General features: G+C 31.7%; 2 protein-coding genes and 1 long non-coding RNA gene across 5 annotated transcripts; 2 read left to right on the top strand and 1 right to left on the bottom strand.

The window, feature by feature from the left end:
* Positions 1–936: 936 nt before the first annotated feature.
* Positions 937–7,938, bottom strand: LOC114400107. Of its 2 annotated transcripts, none has more exons than XR_003663896.1 (3): positions 7,422–7,938; positions 6,000–6,223; positions 937–5,358 (listed from the first exon to the last, which is right to left on the bottom strand). It is a non-coding gene; the product is annotated as an uncharacterized LOC114400107 (long non-coding RNA). The 2 variants fall into 2 exon arrangements; XR_003663897.1 differs by having other exon boundaries at positions 937–5,355.
* A 1,299-nt stretch (positions 7,939–9,237) lies between these two features.
* Positions 9,238–11,817, top strand: LOC114398211 (F-box protein SKIP24). Of its 2 annotated transcripts, none has more exons than XM_028360382.1 (5): positions 9,238–9,522; positions 9,894–10,067; positions 10,294–10,456; positions 10,524–10,662; positions 11,416–11,817. In XM_028360382.1, the coding sequence occupies exons 1-5, from the start codon at positions 9,284–9,286 to the stop codon at positions 11,502–11,504; spliced, it is 804 nt and encodes a 267-aa protein (XP_028216183.1). In that variant the 5' UTR covers positions 9,238–9,283; the 3' UTR covers positions 11,505–11,817. The 2 variants fall into 2 exon arrangements, with proteins under 2 accessions (XP_028216183.1, XP_028216184.1); XM_028360383.1 differs by having other exon boundaries at positions 11,412–11,817.
* A 5,529-nt stretch (positions 11,818–17,346) lies between these two features.
* LOC114399124 (transcription factor MYB60-like) lies at positions 17,347–19,236 on the top strand. The gene is made up of 3 exons (XM_028361238.1): positions 17,347–17,684; positions 17,887–18,016; positions 18,201–19,236. The coding sequence occupies exons 1-3, from the start codon at positions 17,552–17,554 to the stop codon at positions 18,982–18,984; spliced, it is 1,047 nt and encodes a 348-aa protein (XP_028217039.1). The 5' UTR covers positions 17,347–17,551; the 3' UTR covers positions 18,985–19,236.
* The last annotated feature ends 217 nt before the right edge of the window (positions 19,237–19,453 follow it).

The raw sequence follows: 19,453 nt of genomic DNA, 5'->3' as shown, positions 1-19,453 counted from the left end.
TTATCTCGGCACCAAACAGATTAGAAATTCTAGGGCCAAAGCTTTATGGTTACTTTACAGAATTTTGTAGGACATATATTTTGAAATGGAATGAAGAGCACAAGTCCTAACTCTTTCCTGATGCCTATAGGAGAGTCAACATCAGAAATAGAATTGAAAAGGTATTTGTAACTTGAACCATCTAGGGTTCAATATCTGGGGAATCTGATTGGTCTAGAGTTGGGATGACAGACTGCTTTTATTTTTCTTTGTTCCCCTTAAAGTGTAAACCAGGAGCCGTCAATCTGGTTGTGATACTACTCACCCGTGTTTGAGTTATCAATGTTTCGCACATTTTCTTCAATTTCTTGAACATTGGTTGCCTGATCAAAACTCGTGGAATGTATAAGATCAAAACTTAAAATTGTTACTTCTCCCTTTTTTGGCACCTGTGTTTCAGATTTTCTGATTACCTCCCAGCAGTCCAAGCATTTTCTGGCACACCCTGCCTCTCATGTCAGGTCTTTGCACTGTCAATTCCGTTTCACACAGCTTAGTCATTCCTTGATTTTTCTTACACTTAGCTATGCTTTTTTTCTTTTCTTTTCTTTTCTTGTCTTTTAGTTTTTTGTTGGTTAAGTGATAATGTGCACTTTGTGTGTGTGTCTTATGCTCCTTGACTTTGTTTGTTAACTATGTCATAGATTGATGATTATTGTGTCTCAATGAATTTCTTTACTAGTTACAAATTTATTTAATTTATTTTCTTTCTTTTTTGAGCATTTGTGTGCAATGTAAACTATTTATCTTGTATCCATAGTCTTCAGTATAGCCATCCCACTATATAATGACTTTGGGGCTGGCTGCTACGCGTTGCTATTTTGAATTGACAACTATGGTTCTTTCTCAAAGGCAATTTGAAATTTTCAATGTTAAAACAAAATTCCATATATGAACTTTTTTCACCGAGAAAATATGCCCGCTCATATTATTATATTGAAACTACATATGAATGGTTTTCATTGAAGCTTGCTATATGCGAAATTGTGGATATGTTGATTATAGTCCCAGCACGCCAAATATTCAGCCCCTGAACATCGAAATGAGAGGTCAGTAAGGGGTGAACTTGAAATATTGTCATTGTTCTGTTGTGGTGGATGTTAACGGGGATGGAGACCATCATCCCATCATCACTGCAATCAAAGCAAAACTTTCACCACCGCATAATGTATGTATTATTCTAACTAACAGCAAAATACTTCCATGTTGGTTTTCTTTTTAATGTTATTTTGTAGTTTGTGATATTTAGTGATTATTATGCGGACAAATATTTTTTCCTTTTGTATTAGACAACTTATTCATTGAGTGACTATGATTCATACCCAATAACAAAGAGTATGATTCATTGAGTGACTATGATTCATGGATATGGGCCTTAGCTTCTGACCAGCAACAGTTATGGGCTAGAATCATTAACTCCAAATATGGAGGTTGGGAAGAGTTTCAGTCGGGCAGAGATAAAAGGGGATGCTCACACTGGTGGAGGGACTTGAGGAAGATTTATCATCACTCTGGTCAAAACATCTTTCAACAAAACCTGGCTTGGAAGGTTGGTGGGGGTGATAGAATTCATTTCTGGACAGACAAATGGTTAGGGGAAGACTGCACTCTACAACAGAAGTATAATTCACTTTTTATGATCAGTAGACAACAACACAACACCATTACAAAGATGGGGACCTTCTCTGAAGATAGATGAAAATAGGATTTCAAATGGAGGAGGAATTTATTTGACCACGAAAATGATTTGACAGTGAATTTTATGGAGGATATTACTTCTATCTCTATTCAGAGATATGTGAAGGACAATATGATGTGGAAAACTGAACCTAGTGGTGTGTATTCCACCAAGTCAGATTATAGAATAATGCTAAACACCAATGCCTCAGCCTCAGATGTCAGAAATTTCAAATTAATATGGAAGATGAAAATCCCCCCAAGGACAGCAGTCTTCACTTGGAGGCTCCTCAAGGACAGATTACCTACTAAGGGTAATCTATTAAGAAGAAATGTGATTATCCAAGATGATGGCTGCCCTCTCTGTGGTCAAGTGCAAGAGGAAGTGGGTCACCTATTTTTTAATTGCAAAAGGACAATGCCCCTGTGGTGGGAATCCATGACATGGATCCAGGCTGTAGGACCTCTTCCAGTTTCCCCAGCAAGTCATTTAGCACAATTTTGTGAAGGATTTGGAGCTAATATAAACCATAGCAGATGGTGTGGGTGGTGGGTGGCTCTAACTAGTACTATATGGTAACATAGGAATACCCTCATCTTTCAAGGAAAACAATTTGATTCCTCTAAAGTCATGGAAGAGGCTATGTTTTTAGCTTGGTCTTGGCTAAAAGCTAGAGAGAAAGGCTTCAACACTAGCTTCAACCATTGGTCCTCTAATATAAAGGAGTCCTTTGGTTAACCTATGTGGAGATGTCTTTATTGATGGGTTAGTTTGGGTTTTATTTTGGGAGGCAGCACCAGTGGTGCTTTGTATTTCCTTTTCATTCAGTACCACTTGTACTGTTTTGATTATCTCAATAATATATTATATTTTATGCCTTCCGAAAAAAAAAAAACAAAGAGTAATAATAATGCACTGTGTATGATATTTTTTAGCCTTCCTTATCTCAATCTACTATTCTATTTTAATGACCCTGCAAAACAAATGACCACTAGAGAATATGAATGATGAATATGTCAATCAATTTGATTCCTCTAAAGTCATGGAAGAGGCTATGTTTTTAGCTTGGTCTTGGCTAAAAGCTAGAGAGAAAGGCTTCAACACTAGCTTCAACCATTGGTCCTCTAATATAAAGGAGTCCTTTGGTTAACCTATGTGGAGATGTCTTTATTGATGGGTTAGTTTGGGTTTTATTTTGGGAGGCAGCACCAGTGGTGCTTTGTATTTCCTTTTCATTCAGTACCACTTGTACTGTTTTGATTATCTCAATAATATATTATATTTTATGCCTTCCGAAAAAAAAAAAACAAAGAGTAATAATAATGCACTGTGTATGATATTTTTTAGCCTTCCTTATCTCAATCTACTATTCTATTTTAATGACCCTGCAAAACAAATGACCACTAGAGAATATGAATGATGAATATGTCAATCAATTTGATTCCTCTAAAGTCATGGAAGAGGCTATGTTTTTAGCTTGGTCTTGGCTAAAAGCTAGAGAGAAAGGCTTCAACACTAGCTTCAACCATTGGTCCTCTAATATAAAGGAGTCCTTTGGTTAACCTATGTGGAGATGTCTTTATTGATGGGTTAGTTTGGGTTTTATTTTGGGAGGCAGCACCAGTGGTGCTTTGTATTTCCTTTTCATTCAGTACCACTTGTACTGTTTTGATTATCTCAATAATATATTATATTTTATGCCTTCCAAAAAAAAGAGTAATAATAATGCACTGTGTATGATATTTTTTAGCCTTCCTTATCTCAATCTACTATTCTATTTTAATGACCCTGCAAAACAAATGACCACTAGAGAATATGAATGATGAATATGTCAATCAACATGTTACTCCAGATGGACCAAGACAAGTTGTATGTGATATGACATGTCTTTTGTTAACTACTTTTATAGTTTGTCAGTGAAGGATTATGATTACAAATCACACAAAAATCATGGAAAGTAGAAAATGTGATTTCGTTATTTGTTACCAGTAAAGCTTGGTTTTCTTTGTAGGAAAATAAAAAAGGTGAAATAAGTAAACCCTAACGTTTTCTGTACCAAAGTTCGGGATTTAGTAATTTGTTATCTTTTATGGTGCAATATTTTTGTTTTGCTGCCATCTTCAGCTCTGATGTGCATCATTGGTTACATTGTTTATTTTATGTCTTTCCCAAACGTTTATGCTTATATCTTTTTGTTGTGGTGGCTTAGTTTGTTTATTTTGATTTTGATTTTGTTTTTGTGCTCATTCCCTCACATGAAATGGGACATGTTTGGCTACATAGGTTTATGCTTAGATGTTTGTTTCGCAGTAATGACCCTCTTTATTTGACATGTTGTATGTTGTTTGCAAAGTGTTCTGCCTTAGGCCTTTGTGTCGTAGCAGTGGCTTGAGTATCCCTTCCAATATTGTCACTGTTGGTGGATGTGGATGTTAGTGGGGATAAGACCATTATCACTGCTTTTCACCACCGTAGAATGTATGTATTGTTCTAACTAACATCTAAGGTTTTCTTTTTAATGTTATTTTGTGGTTTTGTGATATTTAGTGATTATCATGCAGACAAATGTTTTCCCTTTTGTATTAGGCAACTTATTTATTGAGTGACTATGATTCATACCAAGTAACAGAGAGTAAAATGTTGTGTATGCTCCATCTGGACCAAGACAAGTTGTATGTGATATGACATGTTTTTTGTTAACTACTTCTATATATATTTTGTCTATGAGGGAAAACCATGGAAAGTAGAAAATGTGATACAAACATGGTATAAACAAGCAAGTTATAGTGCTACTGATAAAATCCTTATAGTTTTATCCATTTCATATGTATTTTAACATTGTTGATAAAAAAATAGTGGGTATTTATACTTCATAGGTGACTATGATATTATTAGTTATTTTTTAAAAAATATTTAATTATTTAATGTGATCAAGGTATTCATTTGAAAACTTTGAATGTCACTACACCTCATACTATAATTTGTACAAATGAAGAGATGCTTTTTAACTTTAATATTATACTTATTTGCATACAAACATTGTGATTTAGTGATGAAATTATTGCTGCAATGGTTCATGCCAGCTGTGACAATATAAATTATTATGATTACAATTACTAATAAAAATATAAAAATAAAAGAGTAGTTTTGATCATTGTTTTTTATTTTTGATATTCAATTTTGATAATTTTTTAATTGTCTTAAATTGTATGCAGGGCTTTTATTATTAGAATCAGGAAAATTTTGTAATATGTGAATATTTCAAATAGATATCAAGTTGAGTTGCTTACAAATTGATGTATAAATTAATACAAACTAAATGTGGGATTACTGAGAAGATGTGAGAAGATGTATTATGTATCGTATTTGAAGACTAACATGGTGGAGGGGATTCAATAAAAAGAAAAAAAGAAAAAAAAAATAACCTGATGGAGTGGATAAGCATGACTTCTCTTCCCTTGCAAAATAACATTAAAAAGAAAAACAATAGGGGAGTATTTGCTGTTAGTTAGAACAATACATACATTCTGCGGTGTTGAAAGTTTTGCTTTGATTTCAGTGATGCGATGATGGTCTTCATCCCCACTAACATCCACCACAACAGAACAGTGACAATATTGGAGGGGATACTTGATCCACTACTACACACAAAGGCCAAACTTTTCTAATTTCAAGTAAGGAAATGAGTACAAAAACAAAATAAACACCCTAAAGTAAACAAACTAAGCCACCACAACAAAAAAAAATATAAGCATAAATGTTTCGAGAAGGCATAAAATAAACAAAAATATCACACCATAACAAATAACAAATTAAGAAATCACGAGAAGATGAACCTGTACTTAGGGTTGGGGTTTACTTATTTCAACTTCTTGTTTTTCCTGCAAAGAAGGTTGCTTACTTTGGTTATGCAAAGCAAAACAACCTGTGCCTAGGGTTGGGGGTTAGTTATTTTATCCAACAACTTTCATTCTGCCTTCTTTCTCGTTCTCGACCAGAAACAAGAGGGAATTGTAGCACAATAAAAAGATCTAACCATTTTTGTTTCGAAAAGTCATAAAACAAAAAAAATGTACCTAATGATACAAATCTAAGGTGAAAATGGCACCAAAACAAAAATAAAGAACCACATTGGAGGGGATACTTGATCCACTACTACGATCCAAACATTTCTGATTTCAAGTAAGGGAATGAGCACAAAAACAAAATAAACACCCTAAAGTAATGCACCATTACAACAAACAAATCAATAAATCACAAACTCTTGATATAGAAAACGAACTTGTAATTAGGGGCAAGGGATATGTAGTGCTCGGCTTCTTTCTTGTTTCTCGTTCACGACCAACATGAAAACGGAAGTACACTTAAAGTGAGTCGTCACAGGAGGAAAATGGAAATGGGATACTCTCACGGAAGGGAATTCGAAATGATGGTCTAACCCCAAATCCAACAGTCACTTCAGCGCATTACAAATAAATTTTCTGAGAAACATACATGCATCGATAACTGAAGGAAAAGAAACGCAAAAGACAAAAAGTAATAAATCCAACATTTTCTCGGAAACATACATGCATAGGTAACGGAAGAAAAAGAAATGCAAAAGACAAAAACTAATAAATGCAGCATGACAGTGATGTTTTTGGGCGAGAAATAGGGTGTGAAATATTATGACACGTAAGCACTAGTACGTCCATGTCAGCATAATTAGGACTTTGTTTGTATAAAGATAATTGATATATAATACCATTGAGATAATACAAAATTTTCAATGATTATTTATAAAAAAAAACAATCTGAGTATTATGATCCATATATATAATTTTGGATCATATTATTTTATACCTTATACCGTCAAATATTACTTTTTTTTTTAATTTTTACATAATTCAATTCTAATATATATATATATATATATATATAGATAGATAAATTGTCTCATATATAAAGATTATATTATAAAATGTAATAATTTAAATTATAAAGAATAACATATGAAAATGTTATATGATTATTTTTAATGTGAAATAATAATCAATCTTTTATTCCTTAAAAGTTTAATTATTTAAAGAAATAAATTATATATAATTTACAAAACTAATATTATTATTTTTATTTATGCAACTTAAATATCCTGTGCTGTAATACAACTGGTTAAATACTCATTACAGATAATCTTGATTTCTGTAGTATTTTACATAATGTAGATAGACCTTGAAGGTTTTCTTCTATTAATTAGTTTTAATAATTTATAAACCAATACATTGCCGTGAAATATGTAGAGAAAAATGAGTTATTTAAATGAAAATACTTGATTTAAATATAAAAATTAAATGGTTAAATTTACACACATATATATATTAAACAATTACATAAATACGAAATTTTAATTTTGACTATATAAAATTGTATCATAAAGATTGATATTTTTATTTTATTTTATTTAGTATGAAAATCAAGTTATTCAAACAATAATTCTGAATAAAACTTGTTTTATTGAATAAACTTTTGGGAAAATAAAAAGAGTATTTAAAGAGAATTATAATTGAATGTGAGAGATGTAAGAAAAGGAAATAAATGGACAATTAAATATGAAAGTATAAATAAAATGGAAAAGGAAAATATATATTTGAATGGAGGGGAGGAAGAGGAATATAGGTAGTGGGATTTGAGTGAGAGAGACAGAGATGAAGGGAGGAGGTCGAACCGTGCTGATAACTGGAGTCGGAAATGGCTGGGAAGAGCCCTGGCTCTCGAACTCGCCAATCGAGGTCATACAATAATTGGCTGCTCCCGTTCCTGATATCATAGGTAACCCTAACCCTAACCCTAACCCTAATCACTGCAGTGATCGCACTCAATCCGGGCGTGATCAACGCCGACATGCTCGCCTCCTGCTTCGGCGCGTCTGCTTCCCTCTATCAGCCGCCTCAGGCGTGGGCTCTCAAGGCCGCAACCATGATTCTCAATCTCACCCCGGCACACAATGGTGCCTCTCTCACTGTCTCAACTTAAAAATCTCTTGTTATATTGTTAGGAATTCTATTCTACCATTCTAGAGAAAACTAACTTGTTGGAATTCAAGATCCTTGACTCCACACAAACCCGAGAATCCTAAGCACCAATTACCATTACAGTCTCTAATGATCCCACCAATTCCCAGTCTTCTTGGGTTCCCCCTTTCCTAGGTTGAGTAATACTATTCCAATTTATCCAATACAAAGAAAGAAAGATTTGTTTCCTTAAGAAAAAAATTAACTATTAATATTTATCGATTAAAAAATAATTTATAATTCTTGCTCAAAAATTTTGAAAAATTAAATTGCTCAATACTGTTTCTTCTCAGTTTTATATAAAAGTAATTGAATTTTATTATGTTATATTATCAATATAGCATAAATTCAATTTGTGTAAGTAAACATTTGTAATTTTATATAAAATTTAGAGAGATATTTTTTGTATGTATAAAAATTATATTGTTGTCAAGTTTGTTGTGTGTGTGTGTGTGTTTTTTTTTAAATGGTTCATCTTAAGGTTTCTTTGCATTTCACCAAAAAGTGTGGTTTATTAAGAATTTTAATTGTTTATTAAAATAATATGGGAAAAATGCTTTGCATTGATTCCCTAAAAGAATAAAAAGGTGAAAATTTAAAGAAAGAGATGTAGTTAATAAAATTCAAAGTATATAAAAATTGAAAATCAAAACCGTGATCAAGTATCACTAAAAAATAGGCTGTTGTAATGCATTTTCAAAAATTCTCAACTTCTATTGTAATTTTTTGGCAAAGAAAAAAAAGCTTCTATTGTAATTTCAAAAGTACCATAGGAATGAGGGGAAACCTTATCTTGTGACTGTTACAATTCAATGTAAGATACTATACTGTGTTTATGCTTTTAACTTTTGCCCTTAAAACTTCATTGTAACCTTTCTATTTAACGCAACTTATTTATTTAATGTTATTGTAGTTTCGCAAAAGTACTCTAAAAATGAGCGAAAATAGAAACTTCAATACTAACCTAACAACTTTGATACATAAAATATAAAATACCATTGAGATAATACAAAAATTTTCAACGATTATTTATAAAGAAACAGTTTAGTATCATCATCCTTATACATAATTTTCAATCATATTTTTTATCACTTATACAGAGAAAAATGAGTTATTTAAATTAAAATACTTTGATTGTTATAGAAAAAATAAATGGTTAAATTATATATATATATATATATATATATATATATATATATATATATATATATATATAGAGTACCAAATTTTAATTTTGACTACATAAAAAAATTGATAATTTTTTATATGGTATGAAAATCAAGTTATGCAAATTATATTTCTTAATGAAATTTGTTTTAATCAATAACATTTTGTATATATAAAATTTTAATAATATAATGATTGAATTAAAAAAATTATTAAGTAAATTAATTTACAAAATTTAAAAATTATTTAATATTTTATTAAATAAATAAATTTAATATAATGTATAATATATATAATAATTTCCTACAAAACGTGGAGGAGCAGAGCGTCTTCCCTATCGCGCAGGAGAATGTGTTGGCTTCTTCTCCCCGACGAACTGTGGAGGCGAATTCTGGAGATCGGAATCGAGAGCAACGGTTTCAGTTACAAGGATCTCTGCTGCGTCTCAATCTCATGCCGCCGCCTTCATCGCCTCTCCTCGGAAGAACCTCTTTGGAACCGTCTTCTCTTCTCTGACTATCCCCAATCCCAATCTCACCCTTCTTCTTCTTCTTCTTCTTCTTCTTCTAAATCTCTTTACAGATTAAGGTACCAATTCATTCGATTCTGCATTTTCAAATTAAAGTTTTTTGTGTGATTTTCTTGTTCAGATTTTTATCATTTATTGGCTTAATTATATATTTGGTCACTTGATTATAATTAAAGGTTCGATTGGTTCCTCAACTATTAAAAAGCTCAATCATATCCTATAATTGTTTAAAACACCGTTGAGTCTGAGAAACCCCTTTGAGAATTTTAATATTTCATTATACAAAGGACCTGATTGTAGTATTTTAAACAATTAAAGAACTTGATTAAATTTTTTAATAATCGAGAGAGCAAATAGAACTTTTAATTATAATTAAGGGGATGAATGTTATAATTAAGCCTTATTATTTATAAAACTTTTGGGTGGTGAGGTTTGAGAGAGACAAGGAGAGGAGAATAGCTGCTCATAGGAGGGCTGTGCTGAGAAAGGAAAGCCAGGTTGCCGAACATTCCAGAAGGCTCAAAGATATGAAGACACGTCTCGCTCAAGAAACCACCAAAGCCACGCAAACTGCTCAAGACTTGTCCAATTTGCGCAGGCTCAGGTAACGTGCCTGATTGCTGATTCATTGTATTTGTATAATTCCAAAATGAACAAGAATTTGTTAGTTCGAAAGTAAAATTAAGTTTGTAGTACTGCAGCTATCTATTGATTATTGTAATTTGTATCAGTTCTTAATGTTAAGTTTGTAGTGCTGCAGCTATCTATTGATTATTGTAATTTGTATCAGTTCTTAATTTGTACTGATTGCTTCGTACGTGTTTTTGTAGACAAGCCTTTGTAGCTTTGAATGTGTGGCAACCAGAGGTTGTCCGGGGTAGGCAAAAACAAATGGTAGAGCAAAGTGTTGTGCCTGCTGAATGTCGGATACATGCGCTTGAGATGGAATTCAAGCTTTGTAAGCAACAGATTCTGGGATTGGAGAAGTCCTATGTAAGTGTTGATTTCCATATGATACGTAAAGGTTCATTGGGTTGTTACTTACACAAAATTGTACCAGAAAGATGAAAAGCGCAGACTTGATACTGCAAAAGAAGAGTTGGCATCTATGAAGTATCACCCTGTACAGGAGCATAAGCCCACAAGTGGAGGGGAGAATGAACATGTCAAGCGGAAGAAGTTGAAAATATGCAATAGCTGTGAGTCTCTGACAAGAATTCCTCCCAATATGTATATAAAATCAAAATTATTGCTTGCCTTAGAATGATTCAAACATGTATACAAAATCAAAATATGCAATCAGTTTGCATGCAAAACTAGTATTAAGTTTAAGACATTTCTTGATTATGCAGTACAAGAAAAATGAAACAAAACAACATATATGGATATGCATCTTGCAATCATTCTCTAGTGGTAGGAGCAAACGATATGGTTCATATTTGTTTGTCAGATGCTGACCAACTGTCTATTGCTAATTGATTGGCTGCTTGTAAAGAAGAATTGCAAATTTATGATTCTTTACCTATTAAAAATCGTATATCTTGTACTAAGTAATCAGTATGAGTGTTTACTATGAAGCTTAGGTGTCATCATAAGTTTATGTACTGTCTATGGCATTGTCATTTTCAAATACATATCAGCAAAGGAGCAAAGGGACATGCTATATGCCTAAATTTGATGTTTGATGTAACACAATTTATGCATTTTGCTCTTACCATATAGATCTAAATGGCCCATTTAAAGAATTGGTTTTTCATAAAACAGTGACATTGTTTGATCAACGTGTAACCAGCCAGGAAAAAGGCTTTGGTTAATCTTGTATTGATCGACAGTTATAGACAATAATTGATAACAAAATTTGGTTCCTTCTTTTGCATTCTACATTGGAACATGGAAACTCTTGCCTTGTCTATGTTATATTTCTGGAAATAATTATATGTTTTGGCAGGAAGACGTTGCATTGGATGATGAGCAATGTTCTAGACAGATGAATTTTGCTGGTCTTTCTTCCATTGAAACTGGGAATTTGTTTCTGCCATGAAGACTGACTGCACAAATGATTAGCAATACCTGTTGAAAACTTGAATAAGTTAATAAAAAAAAGTCTTAAAATCATTATGTGTAACTTAAGAGTTAAGATGACTTAGTTGGTCACTCAGTTGTAGCCAGTGGACTTCGAGGAAACCTTGTAGTTTGAGGAAAGCAAAAAGCATATCATAGGAGGGAGTACATTATGTAGTCATTGTAAATTTATGTTTTGTTAGTCCTTTATATTCTGTTGTGCGTTGTACAAGTTCTTTTGTTGAATTATCCCCTTCACATAGCCATTTGTTGATGTTTTAGTTATTTGACTATAGGGATGAAAACATGTAGTTTTTAGGTAGAGACTAAAAATTAAAATTGGAACAAGTTTGGAGACCAAAATTAATACATTAACCTTCTTTTAGTTTACATTTTGGATAGCCTTCATAGCAATATACGTTTCTAATTAATTTTTCTCGAGTGATATTCATTTTTTATAACAAACTCGTTTATTTATGGGAAATCTATACAAGTTTTTGGATAAAATACACAGATATTCGCGAAAAAGAATTATATTTTTCTTTCATATTTAAATAATTATCAGTTAAATGAGTATTAAAATAATTGTTACATGTGAAGTCTAGGATAAGAGAGGCTAAAAGTAAAATTAAATTTTAGCTTTACTGATAAATAATAGGTGTCATTTTATAAAATAAATAACCATACACATTAAGTAATAAAAATAAAGTAAAATTCATTTCACGAAATATGAAATCATGATCCTATGATATATGAAATGGAATTGTCTTTCTCGTGTTTCATTTAATTTGCTAAGAAGGTTCATTTTACAAAGCAAACTGTAGCAGAAATAGGATAATCGTTCCACGTACTAACAATGTAATAATATATTATTTGTTTAATGACGATTTGAACTATAAATTATATAAATGATACTTTCACATCAATAGTGAAAGGTGCGACTTATTTGGACGTTTAATTTTATTTTTTTTAAGTTTTAAGTTGAAACTTGAAAGTGAGATCTAGTTGCTATCTAATTGATTAGCAATACTCTAGTTGATATTAGTACTGTGAATTTTTTATATATATTATATACACTTTTTTTCTTTTTTGAAAATCTTCCAGCAACGTCTCTTTAAATTAAAATGACCTCTTTTTTATTATTTTATAATACATAGTTTTTTTTTCAGACTCAAATATTCATTCTTTTTAACTTTTCTTCAAGTGGAATAATATAATTAAAAGAGGTCCGCAAAATATCTAGATAGAGATTGTCTTCGTGTAAGTTTTTCATACATCAGAAGATTTTTATTTTCTTTTTTTAGTGAAAATTTTGGAAAGGAAATGACGCCACATTTTAAAGCAGAAAAAGCTTCCTCTAAGACATAAATATTTACATTAAACTCATGCTAAGTGGAGTTAAATCTGTAATGTATCTAATATGAAATCCTGTCTTCCTCTACTTGACTAATTTCTTGAAATTAGACATCAGAAGACGTTGATATAACTTATTCAATATTTATATATAAGACAAGAGTACTGTTAATATATTAACAATTATTAAATAAAATATAAGCACTATAACAATAAATGATATTTTTATTGTTTGACTTGTACGCCTCAACCAAAACCAAAGTCGTAACATAAAGTACAAATATTATAATGATTTGGTAAAATTGAATTTTTGATTTTCTAATTTGTCTTTAATTTCGATTTTGATTTTTCTTTAAAATTATTAACAAATTTTGTCTTTCTATCTTGGTTTCTTAGGATTGGACATTGACTATTACAAAAGAATGTTGACTATTGGAATGATGATTGTCATGAATGTCGAAAATGAAATGCATTGATGCTGACATTGGTCAATAAAGATATGACACGTGACAGTTATCATTTAATAAGAACATGACACCTAGCCATCAACATTCCTTCCATAACAGTCAACGTCCAATTCTTGATTAAAGGACTAAGATTGTGTGATTGGATAAAATAGGAGGACAAAATTTGTTAATAATTTTAAAAGAGGACCAAAATTGAAAATGAAAACAAATTTGAGGATAAAAATATAATTTTGCCTAATGATTTTGTAAATGTTATTTCTTTTCTTCTAACAACATTGGAATACTATTAGGATTCACCAAAAAAAAAAATTGGATTACTACTAGGCTGTGCTAGCATGCTAGTATTCACCTAATCGGTCCACAAGCAGGCTTTGCGTGTATGACCAGTTTAGAGATACATTACAAGCAAATTTTCCTTTCACAAATCACAATCAATATTCACTATTATTCTTTACATTATTTTGTAATGATAAACAAATAGGCTGTACGATGTGGAAGAAATAGATACATAGAAAAAGAAAGCCAAAGACACAGAAAGTGTAAGGAGATAAAAAAAGAGTATATATTTATAATTTTATTTACTAAGTAAAAAAAAACTTAAATATATTTTTAATCTTTTATATATGAGATAATTTTGTCTTTTGGTCCCTAAATATAAGATTGATCTTTTAAGTTCCCGTAATTTGAAAAAGAAAATTGTTTTAATCTCTTCCTCAAACGTCATTAAAAACTTTGCTTACATGATAGTTTACTTTAATTTTGTATTTTTTTAATCAAATACCTATCAAGGTATTCATTTTGACGACATTTAGGCAAAAGATGATTGGATAGAGAGATTAAAATAATTTTTTTAAAAATTTATAAGGACTAAAATGATCAATTTTAAATTTCAAAAACTAATATAAAAATACCTAAAATTTAAGAAACTCAAAATATATTTTAAAAAAAATCTTCTTAGACTAACACTCTGTTTAGAACGATAGGAGACACGAACGAAACCTAATGGACGAAACAAAATTCAAGAACAAATCCTTTCACCATTTGGTATTGTGCGAGAAAGGAAGGAACTAGTAAATCATAAAAAATTAAATGATGCTGGTTATTTTTTTTAATCCGTCCATTTTGGATGAACAAAGAGAGATAGTTGCTTTTGTGTAATTAAAATACTAAATTACTTTTATTTTTACACACTTCTTTTTTTATTAGAAAATTTTGTCATTATGTATGTGTGTGTTTCTTTCTATAAAAATGTTTTTTTTTAATCTTTCTTTTAAACAACCTAAAATAATCTCACCATCCTTTTTTCTTTTAAACAACAAATTTCTTTTTCTTTTAACTTTCTTTCCCAAATAAAACAAATAAGTAAATAGTTAATTTAGTCTCTAAATTTGTGTTTCGGTTTCACTTTAGCATCTAGAATTAATGAAATTTAAAAAAGTTCTCTCAAAATTATAACCTTACTCATTTTATTCAAAAGTTATAAGTAATGTTTAGCTTAAGTGATAATATTAACACATGTAGAGACCAAAATAACAGTAGATAGTCAAATTTAAGGACGCGGAATAAACTAGTTACAATTTTAGATTTTTTAATAAATTTTGTTAAAATTTTAAACTATAATAACAATGAATCACAATTTCAAGAACTAATTTAACCATTTACTCACAAAACAAGCCATAAGAGACAAGAAGAAAAACACCATTTATTCTTTGCATACCAGAATTCATTACACCGCTTGCTACTTGCTAGACCAATTTTATCTTATTTTTCAATCACGAAAAATATCATGGCTAAAAATAACAACATTTGAAAGTACATGAAACTATAGTGGCAAATGGATACAAAGTGAAATACCTGTTGGAGGGGATGGGACCATCATGGGTTACGTACAAGTCTCTGTAGTAGATATTTACACACGAAGGCCAATTCTTTGTGGGGTACATATTTGGTGACTTTGATCAACACATTGAAACTCATCTATGGAAGAGGATGGAAGGCTTCAAGCCTGGTCTTTAATGCTTATTACTCAAAGGACCGACCAGCGTGTATTAATTTTAATAATGCGTATGACTTGTTTAAAAGATTAAAGGATTAGTTTCAACGATATAAAAATAATTGGCTAATGTTTGATTTAAGAATTAATGTAGCATATGACTTTTCGTTATCCAATACATTAGTATATAGTACACTTTTATGTGACTCTCAAGTCACCACCTAAATTTCAAAATTATCTAATCCTCTTCTCTTTGGTAGCATTCTTTCGCATTCCTTCATTGTTTCTTCTCTAATTCTTTGCGATTTTCAACGGAATAATTCCCTCTCTCTCTCTCTTTTTTTTTTAGTAAAAAAGTAGTAGAATAGGAAGACACCCAATGGTACCAGGCAATGCTCCAATGACATGCTAGGATTGTCAATACAAATCTACCCATACGATTATTGTACACACATAGATACTCAACTAGCTATAGTTTCTAAGTGTTAAGAGACTTCCCAGGAAAAGATTGTTCAATAAGTGAAAAAAGTGATAAGAGAAATTCAAACCCACACTAACATAAATTAACAGTGAAAATGATCGAGCTATGACTAAACTATTTGTAACATATTATTCATATATAAATTTTTTTACAATACTACTTTTTTTATAAATAAAAAGTTCTATCACATAATTTATCTTATCCTACATTTTCTTTTTCATTTTCCTTTCAATCTTCCTTTGTTGTGTACGTATTGTACAAGTAAAACTTCTCTTTGCAAAGCGTTCTTTTAGAAGCATGTTCATGAAACTCACCCTTTGAGTAGTTGCATAGGAGATCGTTATCCTTTCACAGAAGAGGGAGTAATTGAGATCAATGGAAAGTGACAGAACCTAAGTACTAACACACTATTTCAGTACATGGCACAGCTTGGACACATGGTTAAGAGGAACTGCTCGCTGCTCCTCATAAAGAAGCAAACTCACGCACTCTCTCTCCGTGCATATAATATTAGACCATGAAAAAGAAAGTGAATTCTCATGAAATAATGAACCAGCTATTTTTCTTCAAAGAAAATTGAACCTTTTTTCATTACTAATAACCACTTTTCAAGCTACCCCTTGATTATTTTGCGTTTTATTGCTCTAAAGTAGCCCCATCAGCCCAAAAAAGCCAAAAAGATAACACAACAGGCTGAAATTTGACACTACTCGAAAGTAAAAGCATTACTCCTTATGGAACCATATAGAACAAAGTTCCATGTCACATGACCTTGATATAATGATATATAACAAAATCACATATGCATAATAATCGATTCAGGAGTTGAATTCATCATCTTTACAAGCTAACAAAGTACAAATTAAATATTTATCCTGCTCAATATAACAGACAACTAACCACAAATCAGTATTTCTTTGTTTCAGATTCTCTCAACATTCCCCAAAAGCCAGCAGCAACCTTACCAAAATCTCCAATATCCTTAAGGCATTTTCTGCTCCTCTCTGTGAAAATTTCATTTATTGTTAGGTGTCCGCTAAATTTTGGCAGTACCACACATTCAATTTTGCAGAGGGCAATCAAAATTTAAAATAAATCAAAATCGAAATCAAACTATTCGTTGGAAAATCATTAATGCCATAATTAAGTTTGCTTTGAATTTTATGTTTGGTTAGTGACTGACTTCAATTTTAATAAATCAAAAGAATAGATTAGAAGAAAAAATATACACTTCTCCAGAACCCCAATTTATTAGATGTCGACCAAATTTACATGTAAAAAAATGTAACATGGTGATTGATTAGTGTGCTAACGATATGAAGGGAAATTAATTCAAGAAAAGGGTAGCAAAATATTAAATTTTATTAACTTTTGGTGAAAGGGTGCCACGTGACCCATCAAAAAGGAAAAAGTTAGAAAAAAAAATGCTGGAACTCCTCACTCTCTCTCGCTCACTCGCTGACTTTGGTTTCCACATTGACTGCATAATTATAAAGGTAGCAAAAGAGTTAGGTGACTTAGCTAGGTAGATGAAGGATGGTAAAAGTCTTAAGTTTCCTTCCATCAAAGTCATGGAGTATATAAAGCACTCGCATGCATTGGTACTATTTGCAAGCTCTCTTGGGAAGAAAGTTTAAGCCTTAGCTAGAAAAAGGAGAGTGAGTAGTGAGTTTTTTGAGAAGCAGAAGAAAGGAAGAAAGGTGGAGTGAGTGAATTCAAAAAGATCACCCACCATGGGGAGACCTCCTTGCTGTGACAAAGTTGGCATCAAGAAAGGTCCATGGACACCTGAGGAGGATATCATCCTTGTCTCTTACATCCAAGAACATGGTCCAGGAAATTGGAGATCAGTGCCTACTAATACTGGTATAACACCTACTTCAATTATATATATCAAATCCTTTTCTTGTTTTGTTTCTTAATTAACTAAGCTGAGGTATATATATATATATATATATATATATATTATGAAAGTGTCTTCTTCTTGATCTATCTATGTGTATGTATATTGTATACATTTTGCTTTGGAATCAATCATAACAATTTGAATCAAATCTTTCTTGAAAAGGGTTATCAAGGTGCAGCAAAAGTTGCAGGCTTAGATGGACAAATTACCTCAGGCCAGGAATCAAGAGAGGGAACTTCACTCCCCATGAGGAAGGAATGATAATTCACTTGCAAGCTCTACTGGGTAACAAGTAATTCTCAAATATCATAATTTTCTTTAGTTTTCTCAACAAAGTTAAAGAGATCAATCAATACCATGATAATTAAAGTTCACATACTTTTCATTGATTAATTTTGACAAAAAAATAACTTTTTAATCTATAATTTTAGCATATGATATGCCTGAATTTGTGAAGTTGTTGACTTTTGGAGCAGATGGGCAGCCATAGCTTCCTATCTTCCACAAAGAACAGACAATGACATAAAGAATTATTGGAACACCCATCTAAAGAAGAAGCTGAAGAAATTTCAAGCAGCCTTGGATCCACACTCAGCATCAGACTCAACAGCAAGTGGTCAGTTTCTACCGAAGAGCTTTAGTGACAGAAGAAGCTTAGACATCAGCAGCAGCAACAATAATCATGGCTCATCCATTAGGCTTAGTCATCAGTCTCAGTCCTCTTCCACAACATATGCCTCAAGCACTGAGAACATCTCAAGACTCTTGGAAGGTTGGATGAGATCTTCCCCAAAGCCACTCAAGGGATCATCATCCCAAGATGATGAAGATATTCAGCTCCAAGGCATCAATGATGATGATAAAAATAACAACAACTTTGAAAGCACTACTAAGCTAGTGAACCTTCATCATCTTCAGCACAAAGTAAGAAACAAAGATGAGCATCAAGAGGGTGGTGGTGGTGGCGTAGATAACATGGTTTCTCATGAAGAGTTTGATTCTATTTTGTCTTTTGAGAACCTTAACAATGCTGCTTGGGACAAGTCCACTTGTGATTCCATGCCAGAAAAGAGTTCTGAAGCTGCTGCTGAGTATTTTGTTGATCATCATCATGATATAGCTGCTCATGAGAGGAACAACATTAGGCAAAAATCTGAGAACAGTGGTGCTCCTCCATTGTCATTTCTTGAGAAGTGGCTCTTGGATGAAAGTGTTGGTCACCAAGTGGAGGAGATGATGGAGTTGTCTCCTATGTTCTAATTAACATGGAATTGTCACCAATTAATCCCTTCAAGTTTGGGAAGTGACATTCAAATCTTATGATATTAGTCAGATGAAAGAAGAGATCAAAGGAATGAAACTCTTTGAGATCTGACTAGGGTTTAATCCATTTACAATGGGTTGAGATTCTCAGAAGCTATGGGATCTCTCTTTCAACTTGTAACTTGGAAGTTCATGATGAAGGGTTTAATTATTTCAAGTAATACTATATGCTTAGTGCATCTTGCTCTCTTTGCCTTGTAGAAAACTACAAATTAATGTTAACTTCATCAGCTCAAATAATTATACAATTAATAACAGTTATATTTTCAAGATTTGACAAAATTTTATTAATTTGTTGGGTGGTAAAATGTTTGCATGAAGGTACAGTTTGAAACTTTTAAGCTTATTTTATGTTGTTTCTTTTTCGGTTTATGATTTCTGATTGAGTGGTGAGTTATACATTGAT

Source organism: Glycine soja, chromosome 19 (genome assembly GCF_004193775.1).
Source record: "Glycine soja cultivar W05 chromosome 19, ASM419377v2, whole genome shotgun sequence".
In the NCBI taxonomy this organism is placed as follows: domain Eukaryota; kingdom Viridiplantae; phylum Streptophyta; class Magnoliopsida; order Fabales; family Fabaceae; genus Glycine; species Glycine soja.
The sequence above is the reverse complement of the archived record's forward strand: the minus strand, read 5'-3'. Positions and strand labels throughout refer to the sequence as shown.